The sequence below is a fragment of the Hippichthys cyanospilos genome, chromosome 19, assembly GCF_059441005.1.
Source record: "Hippichthys cyanospilos isolate Australia breed blue-spotted pipefish chromosome 19, RoL_Hcya_1.0, whole genome shotgun sequence".
NCBI classification, from domain to species: Eukaryota; Metazoa; Chordata; class Actinopteri; order Syngnathiformes; family Syngnathidae; genus Hippichthys; species Hippichthys cyanospilos.
This window is the reverse complement of record NC_142387.1, coordinates 14,707,661-14,725,160: the sequence shown is the minus strand read 5'-3', so window position 1 is coordinate 14,725,160 and position 17,500 is coordinate 14,707,661. Positions and strand designations below refer to the sequence as shown.

The following is a 17,500-nucleotide window of genomic DNA, read 5'->3' as shown; positions in this document are numbered from 1 at the left end:
TGTGTAGTCCTAACCATACATTTTTGCGGGTGTTTTTTTTTGTTTTTTATGGAGCTAACAACTTGCAATAGACATTCCTTGCATTAATAATTGACAAGTGTATGAAATTTCTTGTCGCTAATTTGTAGAACTCCCAGAATCGACCAAAATGAGCCTAAAATGCCATCTTTGAACCAATATATCCCACTTTGTCTTTTTTTGTCTGTTTTTTGTGTTGAAAGTGAAGTGTTGAAGTGTATGAAATTTCTTGTCGCTAATTTGTAGAACTCCCAGAATCGACCAAAATGAGCCTAAAATGCCATCTTTGAACCAATATATCCCACTTTGTCTTTTTTTGTCTGTTTTTTGTGTTGGGCTTTTTTGCGGGTTTACTCATGATTGATATTGATCCAACATTCCCTGTAATATCTAAGAAGAGAAGTCTCCTTTCAAAAGGTTTTAGGACCCTTGGAAATAGCCTGAAAACAAAAATGTGTGGGTCTACAATCCAATAGACAAGACTACCAAAGTACATATTGCAAAATGTTACTGAGCCTAAAACGGGCTTCAATTCAAATGATCTGACTTCCTGTGCCTTTTTAGGCATTACATTTTTTGTCCCGCTCATGATACGCATCAAATCATACTGATAAGTGACAAAAAAAAAAAAGCATCTGCTTTGACGCATGAGTTTTTCCCATAATGCATTTCTGGGGCGAGACCGCGAGTCAATTAAGCTTCGGTGGCTGCGGTTGGTGGTTTGGGCGGCAAGGTCGCGTCCTCGCCCCCGGCGGCGTCATTCTTTCAACACTCCCGCGTCCCGGCGGCCGCAGACAAGAGCCACTCGTTATGTCCAATTATGTGGGACAACGACGCTCAATTACGGACCGGGCCGCCTCGGCGGCAGCGGCGCCTGTCACCTGTTCCAGTCGTAAAGGTGACGTAAAGCTGGCGCTCCGTGTCCTCCAAACTGCCGTTTACCCACAGTGCTTTGCTGCCGATCTTATCAGACTGCTCTTACCTACACAATGATAAATAAAGAAAACTAAACTCTTGACCAGACCTCTTAAGGTACTTGCACATAAATGTTAAAAACTTTGAATTTTCCCATAATTCCATAATGGAGTTCATGGAGTTAGTGCTAAAAATGTATACAAAATTTTTGTCAGTATCCTGGTGCGTTATGGGAAGAAAATTGCTTCGTATTTAACCTGCTACTGTTTAAGAATATTTGCAAGTACGTTCAGACTTGCGCATTCGAAGCCTGAACACATATTTAAATGCTAGAAAACATCTCCACTCTGCAGTTTCTATGAGTATAAATCATGGGATGGATGCTAAAATTGGCATTTCTCCCATAATTCCATGAGGTATTGAGCTGCACAAAAAAAAACTTATTCGCGTAAATAGCGTGGCATTATGCAAAAACTTGCTAAACTTGCGTTTGTGCAATTATGTTGAAACATATTTGTAAACATTTGAATTAATTGGATGTATCTTTCTATATGTACTGCATATACACGTATTTACCTTATATATTTATATATGCATATATATGCATGTACCTTGTATATGTTTCTATCTTATGCGTATATATATACATGTATATACTTATATTTGCACATATATACCTTATACATATATATATACGTATATACCATCTAAATGTATATACTCGTATATACCTTATCATGTGTGTGTGTGTATATATATATATATATATATATATATATATATATATATATATATATATATATATATATATATATATATATATATATATATGTGTGTGTGTGTGTTTATACCTTATACATATATACACATATATACCTTATATATGTGTACATATACGTATATATCATACATACGTATATACCTGATATATTAGTATATATATATACGTATATAGAGTACCTCCTGTATGATTTTCCCTTCCTGGTCCGCCACACCGAATCAACGACATCCATCTTCTCTCCTTTATACATAAATACTTTATTTCCGTATCTTATTTTATTGGGGCGTCGCTTTCCCTTTGACGACAAAAAGCTGCAGCCGGACGACCCGTCCATTTGTCCGTGTCCCGACAGCCGACGCGGCTTTTAGCTCTTACTGATCCAGCGCGCCGCTACCTTTAGAGCCCCAGAAGCCCGGCGGTTACCACCGAGCCGACAAAGCTCCGTGTCCGCGCTAAATTTTCCTCCTCGCGGGGGAAAGAAAAAAAAACGGAAGTCCCACTGTGACGAGCGGACACGTCGGCCCACCGTGACAAATCTGCTCCCCGCTCGGACGCCATTCATCACGGGCCCACTCCGAGCGGTACCGGCGGCCTCCGCCCGAACCGCTCGGAGCGGGCCCGTTGTTTTCAGTCGGCGAGGGGCTGCGGCGGCGCGGCGCCTAGACATCAGTCACGCCGTTGTAAAAAGTCTTGGCTATTGTCTCCCGGCCCCTTGGGGTGGACTTTATAACATTTGGACTAGCTTTCTCATTTGGGCGGGCGCGGTAAAAGGCTGAGCCAAGCACTTTTGTCGGGAAATAAGTTGTAATAGGGGAATGCGGCATTCGCTACCCGCCGCGTGCCTCTTTTTTCCCCCTCATTACGTTTTTGCTCAGAACCGCGTCGGACTTTTGTTTGGGGAAATTTCCATCTGATTAAAATGCTGTGCGAGCAAAATAAAGAAGCACGTCTGCTACACTTTCTGTAGTTTTAGGAGAATATAATGCACCTTTTCCGACACGGGTACGTCTATGTTATACGCTTCCTCCATTTGCTGGTATCAGCGCTCAAAAGATATGTTGGCAATCGCTTTTGGATTTATTCTGCTTGGACGTATTTTTATGTGAAGACAAATTGTTTTACCTTTGGTTTGGCATCTCACTTTTATACAAAACACAGCATTGTTTTATATGGATATAAAGGCCTGGATTCGCACTTTCAGCATTTGGCACACCGTGTTATTGATTATGGGGACCCATACACCTCTACTTACCATCCCCTGCAATTATTTACCAGTTCACAGGAAGAATATTTCATAATATTTATTTTTTGGATTATTTTGAGCATGTAAGCTTAGTTTGGGGTCATGCAAAGTGCTTCCTGTGTGATGTCATTGCTAAAGTGCTAAAAGCCACGACAGCCCAAAGTGGTATGTTACATTTGTGTTTTTATATGATATGGACATTAGCCGTGGATGTCAATTTTTTTTTTTGCTGGTTATACGTGTAAATTGTTGGTGGGAAGTGTGGTGAAACAAGTAAAGATGAAAAGTGGAAGAACACAGTAAGTTTGATGGCGCGAGCATTGGTGTCTCATATGCCAAGATTGTCGTGTTCCCTATCTTTCATTTTCTCTCATTACTTGAGACAATATTTTGTATGTTTTTTAGCTGAATTTTTCATAACAAGGCGTTCATAAGTAGAGGTACCACTGCATTGTGTTTTGCTATAGTTTTGACATTGTTGCCAAAGCGTTGGCGTGTCTTCTACTGGATAACAGAGAAAATACCAGAATTTAACCCCAAAATTAAGTGTGTCCTATACACAGGTGGGTGTTTTTTGGAGGGGAATTCTGGTAATACGGTATGCCGTATGGTTACAGAAAATGTTAAATTTGAAGAACTTAATCAGCACTGTAAAAAAAACAGAGGGATTTCTTCAGATTTTTGCTTCATACGCGTCCGAAGTTTGGTTTGAAAATCTGCGACTCGAACGTGCCCTTTTTTCGACAGTCCCCGCTTTAGTTTGCTTCGGCTTGATTTTCGAATACATTTTAAGCCTGAAATGGCTTTCAAACGGCTTCTCGGAAATAAACCGCCTCTTCTGCTCTGTTAAATGGCCGTTTGTTGGGGGAAAAAAATCACTCAGCGCCTTCTGTATGTGACGTTAAGTGCACACTCGAGCGTTATGGCGAACAGAATTGCCGCGCCAAGATTCTCGAGGTTAATGAACGCCACTTAAAATGTCGTCCTCGCTTTAAAATGCGCGCGGCGCGAGTACTAGTGGGCGTGGCTAGTGGGCGTGGCTAATAATGTCACGTGTTTTTCCTGGCGGCCATCGCTGTTGCTTCATTTCCATATCGAATGCAACTTACTGGTCCGCAACATCCCGGGCGTTAAAAAGGCGAGGCGGGATGTTTTTTTTTGTATTTTTTTTTTTGTCAGCTAACGCGTTTGACAGGATACATCAGCAACTAGATGGAGTACAAAAATGGTAAATCCAAAGCAAGATGAAAGATTTCAAAGCGAGGCTTGTTGTTCGCCTGCCAAGACTTTTCTTCTTACCAGGCAATTTTTCTGAAAGCATTTCACTTATTTCAATTTTTTTTTTTTTGAGTTGTCCCTCAGCTCAGTGAACAGGAGAGAGAAGCTTTCAGATGGATGCGTCACTTTTTAGATTGTTTTTTATCAGACACCCCGTGCAGTCATCAAACACAAAGTACAAAACAAACAACGTCACTTTGAGGTTACTGTCTTGTTTTTATTCAAGTTTTCGGACTAAAAAAAGATGACTTTGCGTCCTGATCCCTTCATCTCTTTTTCGTTTTACTTGTAGATTCAGGACTCCCGTATTTCATTTTCCTAAAATTTCAAGTAAAAAATAGGAGTAAAACAAACCCTGTTTTTTTTTAATCTAGAAACTCTTTCTTTAAATAAAAAAAACTATATATTTTAAGGTTATTTGGCTGCAAAATGATTAAAAATGTAAACATTAAAAACAAGTTTGATATTTTATTTAAGTATAATTATAGTCTTTTAAACTATATTCATACTGTTATTTATTCAAACAGTCTTTAGCGCCGCTCCATCTAGTGATCGCATAATGCAACTACAGCCACTTATTTAGCTTCTATTCTATGTACCTTATAATGCAGTTCTTTAGTTATTGGTAGTTCAAATCAGAAGGTTTTTTTTTTTTATGCTTATAAATAAATATAATGTAATCCTTTTTTAATGGCATGACCGGAACAGATCAGTTTTCTTTTCAAATTAAGAGCAAGTGATTTGGAAGAGGAAGCAACTATTTGCTAAGTTGTGTTAAAGTGACTCCTTTGCAAAACGTTGCATGCCTTTCATTTATTTAATTTTATACGGGTGAACATTGTCATTTGTGACACAATTTAAAAGTTTAAATACCTGATATATGTATATATACATATATTCAAATGTAAAAAAAAAAAAAAGCTCTGTCTATACACCATTTAAAACATCAGCAAAAAGACAAAAAAAACATTTGAAGCTACTTTCGCTTACTGATGAAATATTTAGAACAACTTAAGACGACAACATTTCATCCACTCCAAATCTACTTTTTCAACGTACCGATGCTACATTTTTCCAGTGAGATGTCACGCCGACACCAATCTTAATTTGGATCAGCATCGGCTGCAGCAAATTCCTAAATACACCTCGCGTGAATGCTACCATTACCGTTCATGCATTATTCACGGAGAAGTTAAGGGGAAATTGCTTGAAAATGCTCCCATCTTGCCATGTTAACAAAAATGTAAATTCCAATCCAACATCAGCAGTTTTTTTTTTTTTTCCTGGTAGCACCCCGAAATGTAAAAGCTTCTTCCTTGGCCCGAGGCCCAGAAGCCACGTCGCAAATTCAACAAAGTTTCCTGCAGAGTGGTTAACTCATTCCAGGCCTCACAAAAGTCTACTAGCTTGATGCTAACATATGATGTGAAACACTGTAGGATGGCTAATTGAAATTAGCATTGATATTATAGTAGTTTCACAACTTCCTGTGTTCATATTGTTAAGCCATAGAGTTTTTGCACGCTTAATGAAGTGTATATCAGATTTCCCACATTATGAGTGGTCAGTGAACGCCTCCCCAGTGTAACATTTAACGCGCGCAAGGCAGTTGATTTTCCTATTCCTCGCGAAGGGGCTCAAGCTAATTTTACCATAAATACAAGTTCAAGTCACGCAGCATTCGTGTTTGACCAAGTTTATCATTGTGCGTATATGCCAAAAAACTGCAACTAATCAAGGAGTCAAAATGGAATACCTTTCCGTGTTGTCTAACTCTTAATTGAATAAGATGGAAACATCGTAGCCTCTCCGTTTTAGTAATATTTCTGTGTGTGAGCAAGGATGGACTCGGACGGTGGTTCAGTCTGCTCGCTTCTTTTACTGAAAATATTGCCGTAACATACATGATATTACCTCAGCTAACACGAGCTGTGGTTAGCTAAAACAGGAAATTGGAACAGGAAAAATCTAACTCGTACCGTTAAGGTAATCATTGTCATAACTTGGCTTACGCGGCTGACGAATAACTCTTCCTCGAATTTAGACGAATAAATAAAATTTGAATCTTTACATTACTGTTTGTAGGTCACACCCATTATTTAGGTGTTCATTTTTGGGGGAGAAAAAGTGTTTTGTATTTGGGGAAATACGGTAAGCGATCATGCCGTGTTGAACTTTGACATGTGTTCATCATCTGGGAGAAATTTCAGCTCCCTGGTGTCTTATTTCCATGCTTTCCCTTTGATATGAAACACCTTTGATGTAAAGATCAAATAATTCAATGGGAATAATTATGATCGAGTCAGACATACAGTATATATTTTTTTTAATAAAATGTGACGAGTATACATTGGTAAATATGTCAGTTTAGAAAGCTAACCTTAATCATGCTTATGATTCTTTCCAAAATCCTCCAGTTTATCTTCGCGCGGAAATTCGCCGTAAAATCCCGCCTCTCCTCCGCCGGTCCTTCGGGTTTGTCTCCGGCGTCCCGGCGGGCGCGCGAGTCCTGTTTGACGAGAGCGCCGCTGAATCAGCCCTCTCGTCATCTCCCCGGGGAGGATTATTTGTCAGCGGCACGCATCGATCGCCGTTCTCCCTTTTGGAGTACGCTGACAAAGTCGCTCGCGCAGGTGTTCCGTCAATATTTTTCCGAGGGGGGTTGGCTCCCTTTTTGGCGTGACACAAAGCGCGACAAAAGGCCGGCGGATGCGCGAAGCCTTTTTGCCGTTGTCATCATGATGATGATGATGCCGCCGCCTCCTCTTCCTCTTGAGAGGCTCGTTAACATTTATTTGCACCGGGAGGCAAGCGGCAACGCCGAATCTAAGCTCTTATTATCGAACCCCTCGGTCCGGATGGAAGTGTCTCTTAAACCCAAAGTACATCCCTTTACTGCGCTCGCTCATTGTTCGCGCACCGGCCACTTCATTGGGTACATTGACTAATAAGTTCCTATTGTCTCTCGGCAATGATGTTAAAAGTTAAAAGTTACCGCTTTAAAAAGCGGAATTGTCATTACAAAGTGATTAGATAGGAGGTAGTTAACATATTCCTATGCTGTAGTCTTGCTAGCTATGCTAACCTCTATTCCGGTAGCCCTAGCGGTGGATAGATTCTCAATTACTGCCGCATATACTCTAAATGTGTTTAGGTTTTTTATCTATTCACCACCCATCCCCCGACACGGTCATTATAACTGCGAAAAAAGCGACTAAAAGAATGAAAAGGGCTGTATCAAAAAGATAACAATATTTGGTTGAATTGTTTTATATCCCAATTGGTTTTAATGATGTAGCTATGATTTCACAAAGGAATTGGAGGAAAATGACCAAAGTTGTTAACGATGGGCACAAGGGTTATACAGGGTTCGGGTTAGTGTAAAACTGAAAAAAATAATAATAAAGAAGTGTATCAATGACCCTGGTTTAAAAAAAATAATAAAAAAAAAGATGTCAATCCTTATTTTATTGCAATTACACTAAACATGATTTCACGAAGAAATTAGAGAAAAATGACCAAAGCGGTTAACAAAAGGCACAAGAGTTATACAAGTTACAGGTTAGTCTAAAACTGAAAATAAAAATACCAACCAAATGTATCAAAGTGCCTGAATAAAAAAGCCAATCCTTATTTTATTGCAATTATACTTAACATGATTTCCTAAAGAAATGAGAGAAAAATGACCAAACAGGGGAGAAAAAAAGTGTTTCAAAGTGCCTGAAATAAAAAAAATATTACAAAAAAAAAGCTGTCAATCGTAATTTTATTGCTATCACACTTAACAAGGCCTTTTCCCTGGGGTCATCCATGCCCCCCTCCAGCTTTGCCTCCCACCCCCTCAGGGGCTCCCGGCCCACAATTTGAGGACTGCTGTAAATTCATAAAAGTGAATCACGGGCGCCAAAGTCCGACATCATCTGTCAGTGTTCCGTTTATTTCCGCATCAACGCCCCCAACGCTTCTAAAAAAAAAAAAAAAGTTGCAACTTGTTTTGATGAATTACTTTCTGGAAGGCTTGGCGAGCTCCCCGCCACCGCCCCCTCCTCGCACGTAGCCCGCGGGCGGCCGCCTCACTCCTTGACACACTCGTTTGACAAACGTGATGGAGGGCGCTGAGCGCGCCGTCGCTTTGAAGGGTAAAGACGCACCCGGGGTTGAACCTTTGGACCTCCTCGCCACGGTCTTCATCAATGAATGAATCTATAAGAGGTCACACCGGAGGCCCCAAGAGGCCTCCACACTTAATTGTCCAGACATTTAGGTCGATGTTTTTCTTCCCATTAGGTGGGAAGACTTGCTTTACTGTTCATAGTGTGCGGAAAGGCCGTCTGGCGGGGTAGACGACTTTAAATACCGTAATTCCCCAAATATAAGACACACATGCATCAGCAAATCTCAAGGCACAAGGTTATGTTAAAGATTGGGTCTCAGGACGTTCCACAGGGGTCCATTTTGGGACCCCTGCTGATCTCTAGGTGTTGGTAGGTTATGTCTATTGAGTCCAAAACATCGAAAACTAATGTCCGCCACAGTGGACCCAGCTGAATTGGCTGGGTCTCAGGATGATATGGCGTTCCGCAGGGTTCAATTTTGGGTTCCTTACTGATCATACTAGAACTCAGTAGGTTAGCTCCAGGGAGTCCAAAAAAAGAGACCAAAAGTCAACATCTTCTACAGTCGACATAAATGAATAGGCTGGGTCTCAGAAGGATATGGAATTCCACAGGGTTTAATTTTGTGGCCACTGCTGATCATAGTATGCATTAGTAGGGTAGCTCTATCAAGCCCAAAGATACAGATCAAAAACCAATGTCCATTACAGTGGACACAAATGAATAGGCTGGGTCTCAGGAGGATACAGGGTTCGATTTTGGGGTCCCTGCTCATCATATTAGGCGTTCCACAAGGATACGGCGTTCCACAGGGTTCAATTTTGGGGCCCCTGGCGTTAGTAGGTTAGCTCCATTGAGACCAGTGATTAGCCTGTGTTTTAGGAGATTTTCATGAATGAAATTGATCCTCTTGTCCTCAATTTGTCATGAACAAGAAAGACATCTTATGCAAAAGAAGTTATGAGCAAGTCTAAATCATCCGCAAAGTATGTACATGTCATGTGACATTTTCCACGTCCAAGGTTAGTGGAACGCGGGCAGGACTTGAGACGATAAGTTATGCGCTCGCATGCGCAGCTGCCCGCTCGGGATTGTGGGTAATCGCCTTCAGCCGCCTCTCGATTTTAATTAAGCGCTCGTCAACGCCCGCCAAAGAGCGAGTCAAATCGCAGACGAAGGTATTAATTAACAATAAGCGCATCTCCGAACAAATCAGCGAGAGTAATTGCGGCGCGGTGCAGGACGGGAACGTGCAGACACGTCGCCCGTGAATGTCATTAATCACGCCGGCCAATCAGGGGCCGACGAGAGTGCGGCTGTAGTCCAGGGGACGCGCGAGCGGAGAATGGACTTTTGGAATGCTAATAGTTGGCCCTCTGGAGTCCATGCCATTTACATAATAAGTTAATAACTCGGCCTGAGTTTGCCTCCCTATGATTGGCTAGCACATTGGTGAGAAAAATGCCAAAACCCAAAGTTATGAGGGCAGTCGAGGTCAGTTCGTAGTTTTGCTAGATGCGCGGCTAGCGTTTGCCTCGGATTAGCGACATGTACGTAATTGCCCGGATGGATGCATGCGCCACATGTACAGATCAGCAAGTGTATGTGCATATTAATATATTAGAGCATGTTTATGTGCAATATATGTATAATATATGTAGCAATATATATGAATAAACATTATCTGTATATATATATATATATATATATATATATATATATATATATATATATATGTATATATATATATGTATATATATATATATATATATATATATATATATATATATATATGTATATAAATATATATATATATATATGTATATGTATATAAATATAATGTATGTATATGCCTGCCTAATTTTTAGCTGTTATAAAATCCGAATTTTTCTTTGTTCCGTATCCATTTTTTTTTTCAATTGACTAGCATTTGACAAGAGCAAGCGAGCCTTTTTATTCCCCCGCTGACATGCATTTATTCTCCAGTTAAGCTATTAGCCATGCAAATGCGCCTTTTCCAGGGGCGGCCAATTAATATTCAATGAGCTCCAATTCCTCATGAATTCAACATGGAGGTCCCCGCCGCTTCATTTGCATGCGCGTCGTCTTGAATTGATGCGTTGGCGCGTCAGCCCTCGCTCACTCCTCTCCCTCGCTCTCCTCCCCCCTTCCTCCTCCTCCTCCTCCTCCTCCTCCTCTTAGTCCCGATCAGAGCGTCCTTTGCTCACCTTCCTCATCGGAGGAGCTCCTTCTTCTTGCTTCTCAGCTGGCGCCCACCGGTTGCCGCCGCACGGGTGCATATCTTCCTTCTTTTTTTTTTTTTTTTTTTTGCCCCTCCTTTTTTTTTTCTCTTGCTGATTCCTCAATATGACCACAGCTAAGGACGGCAACGCGCTGAAAGCGGCTCAGCAGCAGGAGCAGGTAGCCGGCATGCAACATCCATTGGAAAGTGCTGCAGAGTCAAATGAACTTCATGCTATGTGGCGTGCGCGCGTCGGAAGCGGCGGCGCGATTGATGCTGTTTCACTAGCTTTGCTTTGGCACGCTCATCAACTCCGCATCATGTGACTTTTTCCTTTTTTCCCCTCTCTCCGGCAAAAAGGCTGCATGGTTTGCTTTTCCAATCGATGGCTTCTATTGGTCGGGAGACTGGAGTGTCACATTATGGGGGAGCTTTAATTGTACCCGCAATGGGGTGGAGGGAGGGAAGGGGGGGGGGGGGGGGGGCAGGTTTACTAGAGAAAGAATTGGATTTGAGCCCGTTTGTAGCGGCAGTGTTTGTGTCATGTCAACGTGAGACAACATATGTGCAGACGGATCAAGTCAAGGATCAAAAATCGGCAATGTTAACATTTGAGTACTGCAAAAAAAAAAAAAAATGGGCCATGTTGCCCAGTCTTAGAACAGAACAGAACAGCTTTGTTTTCGAGTAGAGAGCAAATTGATTGGAACAAGAAGCAAATTACTGCTAAATTGTGTTATATGCAAAATGCATGCCTTCGTGTCGGTCAATTTTACACTACACATGCGCATTTTCACAAGTGACACAATTTTCCTGCAGACGAGCCGGAATTAAAACGGATGCTGTTCTATGATTTATCTTCTGGAGTTGCTGAAGAAAATATGCATAGAGGTACCAAAGCGCTATACATACAAATTATACATATGTTTCGATAAAAGGAATTGAAAAAGAAACCCCACCGTTGCACTCGAATCTTTTGCGATATAGAAACTTCAGAAATAACAGAAAAAGCCCACTAGAACATCTAAATTTTATTTGGGCTTAATTTGGAGCATTTTGAGCGATTTCAAGCATGAATTCAAACGTAATTGCCCTGCTTTCAAGAGGGGGTGTACACTTCCGCAACATCATTATTTCAGTTGTGTATTTAAAAAAAATAAATAAAAATTCGATTCGGTGTCAAAACAGGGGTGTGTAGACTTTTGATATCCCCCGTAAAGAGAAAAGGAACGGACGCGTCGCGATAAGCCGTCGTCCCTGATAAATCTCCAAGTTGCACAAACGTCCCGGCGAGGTGTCACGTCTGGCGAGCGGCGACAAACGCGGCGCCCGCCTCCACGTGCGGTCCTGTCGCCTCGTCCTGATGGATGGCTGAAAGGTGGACGCGGCGACGCCGACGGCCGCCGGCTCGGCCCAGATAGCGCCGGCCGCCCGCTAATCAGCCGCTCGCAGGAGGCCGCCCGGGAAGCCAATTTTTTACTTTCCTTCCAGATTTGGAGGGCAATTTGGCCGCCGTTTGTCTTGTCATTTTTTGTTAGCTTTTTCGCCCGGCGCGGCGGATGAGTGCTTCGCGCATCTGCCTCACGCTTTTGGGCTTGGGAGCATTTTTATTTATTTTTTTTTTATCCGTTTGGTTTTTTTTTTAGTTTCCATCACCTTGAAAAGAAAGAAGCTGCAAGCAACTCCCGAGTTGAAATCGCACTAAATGTGAAACCTATTAGCTCGATGCTAACAAACAATTCGAAACCCTATTGACATGCTAACGGTTTCGTTTCTTTACATTTGGATATATATATATATATATATATATATATATATATATATATATATATATATATATATATATATATATATATATATATATATATATATATATGTATATATATATATATATATACATATATATATGTGTGTGTGTGTGTGTGTTTATATCCTTTTACACAAGATTTTTAATCCTATTTATTGGTAATTCTATTTTTACTGTATTTTTACTGTATTTTGTAAAACTTTTTTGAATGCAGCCATTCATTTACATCTTTTCAGTTCTATTTTTTACTTGTTTTATTAAACACCTTGAACAGATATGCATATTTGTTTTACCGGTATATTACCCCCTGGTGGATAGTAAAAACCTGCGGATAAGCCGCACTAGACTATAAGCTGCAGGGCTCAAATCATGAGAAAAAAGCTGTGGCATAAAGTCCCAAATTTAAGTACTAAGACTAAAACTAAGCACCTAAAGAATTATATATATATATATATATATATATATATATATATATATATATATATATATATATATATATATATATATATATATATATATATTAGTGTTACATTAGTTATATATATATATATATATATATTAGTGTTATATTAGTTTTACATCGCTTAATTATCTCGGTAATAGCCGTTTTATATATCGAATATATCGAATATCGAATATCTAACCTAAAACAGACAAAAAATAAATACATGCTTAAAAAATGTTTTGGTTTTGCATTGGCGAACAAATACGTGTTGCTGTTGTTTTCCCGAGCGCGGTCTTGTGGCTAGTTGGTATTCAGCTACTCCTCACAGCTCGAGGCGCCTTTAAAGTCGGATCACAGCGCCGAGCATTTAATGAGGAGGGCTCGGACTCGGCCTTCCATGGCGACGCCTCCGCCGACCCGAGCCCGATAATCTGCCTTTTGCCGCTCGGCCGCCTTAGGAGGCTCTGCGGCGAGCGTGAGAGCGGCCGCGGCCCTAACTCAAAAGGAAGGCAAAGTATGGTCTTTATCCTCTTTGTTACGATTTTAAAGTGGGCAAAGTGCACCTTTGGGTTGCGCGTTTCGGACGGAACCGTACATTAGCCTGTGGATTCGGCGAGGCGGTTAAGTTGCGCTGTGAATGGTGAACCGGCGCTGTCCTCTGGGAGTTTGACGGGGCCCTGCTGCCAGTTGGGAAAAGAGCCTCTAATTAATGCCCTGCGGTGTCTTCTTTGTCCTCCGCAACGAGCGGAGACATGAAGCCAAGTCCGAGTACTTTATATCCCGGACATGTGTTTTTTGTCGATATTTTTGGACTCATTGGAGCCATCCAATAGTGTCAGAGAACATCCCGGCTTTTCCAATGATGTCTCGTGTGTTGGTGGGGTGCGGTTCTCGGTGCTGTCTTGTTGAGAAAAAAAAGGACACAATAGTTGACACGGAGGAATAGGTCATCTGGACTTGGACTAAGACCTTGTGGACTCTTTGTGACCTTTGTGACTTGAATTTGACCTTTTTGACTTAGACTCAGGGCCGCGTTACTCAAACTCAATGTCGAATCAGACCTTGTGGACTCGGACTTGATTTACACTCGGACCTTTATGGTTCAAATTTGACTTGGACTAAGAGCTTTGTGACTCCAACTTGACTTGAACCTTTGTGACAAGGTTCTTACTTAGACTCTGACCTTTGTGACTCCAACTTGACTTGGACCTTTGTGACTTGGACTCGGAGCTGCGTGACTCAGACCCCGTGGACTCAAATTTAGACTCGGACCTTTGTGAGTCGAACTTGTCTGGGACTCGGACTCTGCGGACTTGACACTGACTGACCTTTGTGACTCAAATTTGACTGGACTAGGAGCTTTGGGACTCGAACTTGACTTGAACCTTTGTCACTCAGATCTGACGCAGACTTCGACCTTTGTGACACGGACTTGACGGGGACTTGAACCTTTGTGACTCAAATTTGACTGGACTAGGAGCTTCGTGACTCGAACTTGACTCGGACCTTTGTGACTTGGACTCAGAGCTGCGTGACTCAGACCTTGTGGACTCGGCCTTTACTTAGACTCGGACCTTTGTGACTCGAACCTGTCTTGGACCCTGTGGACTCGACAGTGACTAACCTCTGTGACTCAAATTTGACTTGGACTCGGATAAAATCAAATATACTCCAAAGATCTGCTAAATATCGTTTCAAATGTCACTTTTTCAGAGCAAAAGCTTCAATCTGTATCTTCCGCTAACAACCCGGGCTAAACATAGCTTCTCCTTGACACACTGAGATCTTCATACTGTAGATTTTGTCCCATGAGGAGGACATTTGTGACCAGCAAACTGTACAGGGCAGATAAAAGCTAATCCTGTCTCAGCCGTTTGCTTGTTTTGTGCTGAGTCGAGACAAAGAAAAATCCGTGGCGTTAATCAGCAGCGTTTTTCTGTCTCCTCTGCCACTTTGCTAACGCCACAAAATGCAGAAAAAGGCAGACGCCCGCGTCGACTCGTCTTTTTTTCCTTTTTCAAAATGTTATATTTGGAACAGTAAATTGGATGATCGCACTTTAATAGGCTGGGAGGGGGCATGGCCTGAACATTTCGGTGATTGCGCCGCAGGGTATTTTGTGTCGCGCGGGCCCGATCGCAATCGTCGATTGGTTTGTTTTATTGCCATAATGAAACCTTCAACTGTACGCGAAGTGTTTATGGAAACGTTTTAACTGCTCATGTGAGTGTAAAAATGTGTTAACAAGGGTAATATCAGTGCTTAACTGAAAATCGCAGTTTTTAAGGCCACCTCATGCATTTATTGAAATGTTTTGAACCTAAGATCATCCCTTATTTTTATTCCTTATTTATCGCATATTATTAGTAGTTTGAGTAAATAGGATTTCATTTCAGATTCAAAAATATTATAATATAATATAATATAAGGTCATTTTATTACTTAAGATTGGGTAAGGTTGGACGAGCTCTAGAATAGGTGTCCATTAAGATGCCCGAAATTATAGGGAAAACATTGGAAATTTTCCATGGGAATCAAATATAATAAATAAAAAATTAAAGAAAGTAACTGTTCTGAAACGTTGTTTGGATGTAAATAGAAAGTTGCAATTGTTTAATCTTTTTTGGGACAACAACAAGTGTTTTTGGTGAAAACGACTCATGTTTTCATTTACTTAAATGAATATCAAAGATTCTAATTAGTTTCCTGAATCTATCGGAAAATCTCCTGTATATTTTTCACTCTCTCTCAGTTCTACGAACGAAATAAAATTGCGTTGAATATAGCTCCGCCCCTGATAGAACCCAATATTTGTGAGTATTGATCCAAAATGTTATCAATGAATTTAGTTAAATGAACCTCAGTTTCCAATTGGATATATTTCAAAATTCATGGGAAAATTTCCAGGAAATTTCTCATATATTTTCCATCCTCTCTCAGTTCTACTAACCAAACAAAATTGCGTCGAATGTAGCTCCGCCCCTGATAGAACCCAATATCTATGAGCATTGATCCCAAATGCTATCAATGAATTTAGTTAAATGTCAAAGCATCAAAACATCAAAGTTTCCGATTGGATATATTTCAAAATTTATCGGAAAATTTCCGGGAAATTTCCCATATATTTCCCTTTGTCTGCCAGTCCTACCATCCCCGCACGTTCGCTTCAACTATAAATGGCGATTTACAGCGTTCCGATGGAATCTGACGGATCAAGTCAATTACATGCGCGGAAACTCTCTTGTCACCTTGTCGCCTTTGATCATAACAAGGCCTTTCATTTTTATTTCCCGCGAGTGGATTCGCGTGGGGCGGGGGCGGGTTGCCGGGTCACCTGCCGCTATCTCACTTGACGCTCTCGAGATGATTTTCTCAGGCTAATGAGGCCGATCAGATGCGCGGCCGAGATGATGCGCTTTTTCCCACAGATAATTGGCCTCCTGATTCCGCTTCGTCCTTGACTGATAAGAGGCGAAAGCTCGGAGCGGGCCGATTATCGGGCGGATTGCTCGCCGTTGTTGTCGGCGCTTAAATGTTTGTCAGGCTGTGATTTAAAGGCGCCGCTAAATATTCACTGACTAAAATGCTAGCATAATTTTGGAGGACTGGACGTCCTGCGGTCATAAAAATGCTCCGATACCATGACACCCGATACCTCATACGCTTTTCCTTTCTGTACTTTACTAAGATATTTGATTATGCGTATCCCTCGTTTGAAACCGTATTTTGAAACCTAGCCCCAGTTTAAAGACCTCATTTGTACTCAAAACCTTCATTTGCATCCCAACTTTGGTTTGAAACCTTAATTTCAAACACTAACAATAATTCAAAACAGCAATGGGAAATTCTACCCCCTGCCTAGAGTCCATACTGCCCTAAAAACCCTAACCCTGAATTTAAACCCAGATTTTTAAACCCTAACTTTGGCTTGAAGCCCTAATTTGAAACCCAAATCTTGTCTGTTTTCGAATAGAAACCTGGCTTAAAATGCAGGCTTTAAAAACATATCTGTAACCTGACTGACTTGCATAACATTGCTCGATACCCTAATAACGGCTCGAAACCTTAACCCTTTCTCGAAACCCAACTTTGAAACTCTGTTGGAAATCCCAACAAAAGCTTGAAAATGACATTGAAAATAGCGCGCAAAATCCCTGTTTTGAAAAGCTAACCCTGCCTTGAAACCGTACCCCTTGTTCCAAGTCAAATTACGGGCCGAGTCCACAGCTGCAGAAAGCGGCGGCTTAATTGAATCGTTGCATATGCTCCCCTTCCGGCAACCTTTGCCGTTAGCGAGTTTAATTGGCTGCTGGCTCCGCGCCGACGCCTGATTGGTCAAGGCCGCAGGCTGTTATTTGCGAACACGGATTATCATTAGAGCCTTCCCGTTTGACTGCCGTGCTTTTTTTTTCCATATTATTAGTAGGTTGACTTAAGCGGCGAGACGTCAGATTCGGGGGCGTCACGCCGCACCGCTCAGGTGCTCGCCGCCTCGCCTCGCCTCGCCTCGCCTCATCCCGTTTCGTCGCTCCGGCTGACATTTAACGGCCGAGAGCCTCGCTCTTGTTGCGCTGCGCGGGCGGGGATAACGAAGCCGCTCCGAATTGACCGTGTTTTTAAATGTGACAGCGGGGGTGTGTTACTGCCCCCCCCCAA

At 41.6% G+C, this 17,500-nt stretch overlaps 1 protein-coding gene across 3 annotated transcripts in view; it reads left to right on the top strand.

The window, feature by feature from the left end:
* The window catches only part of LOC148408052 (A-type potassium channel modulatory protein DPP6-like), a 115,972-nt gene that overhangs the window by 53,680 nt on the left and 44,792 nt on the right, over positions 1 to 17,500 (top strand). Inside the window, exon 1 of one of the 3 annotated variants that reach the window (XM_088401688.1) lies at positions 10,561 to 10,771. The exons of the other annotated variants lie outside the window; for them this stretch is intronic. Coding sequence (XP_088257814.1) covers positions 10,718 to 10,771 — 54 coding nt within the window. The 5' untranslated portion in view covers positions 10,561 to 10,717. Of the gene's footprint in view, positions 1 to 10,560; positions 10,772 to 17,500 lie in introns of those variants that run through there. 3 annotated transcript variants of the gene reach the window in all.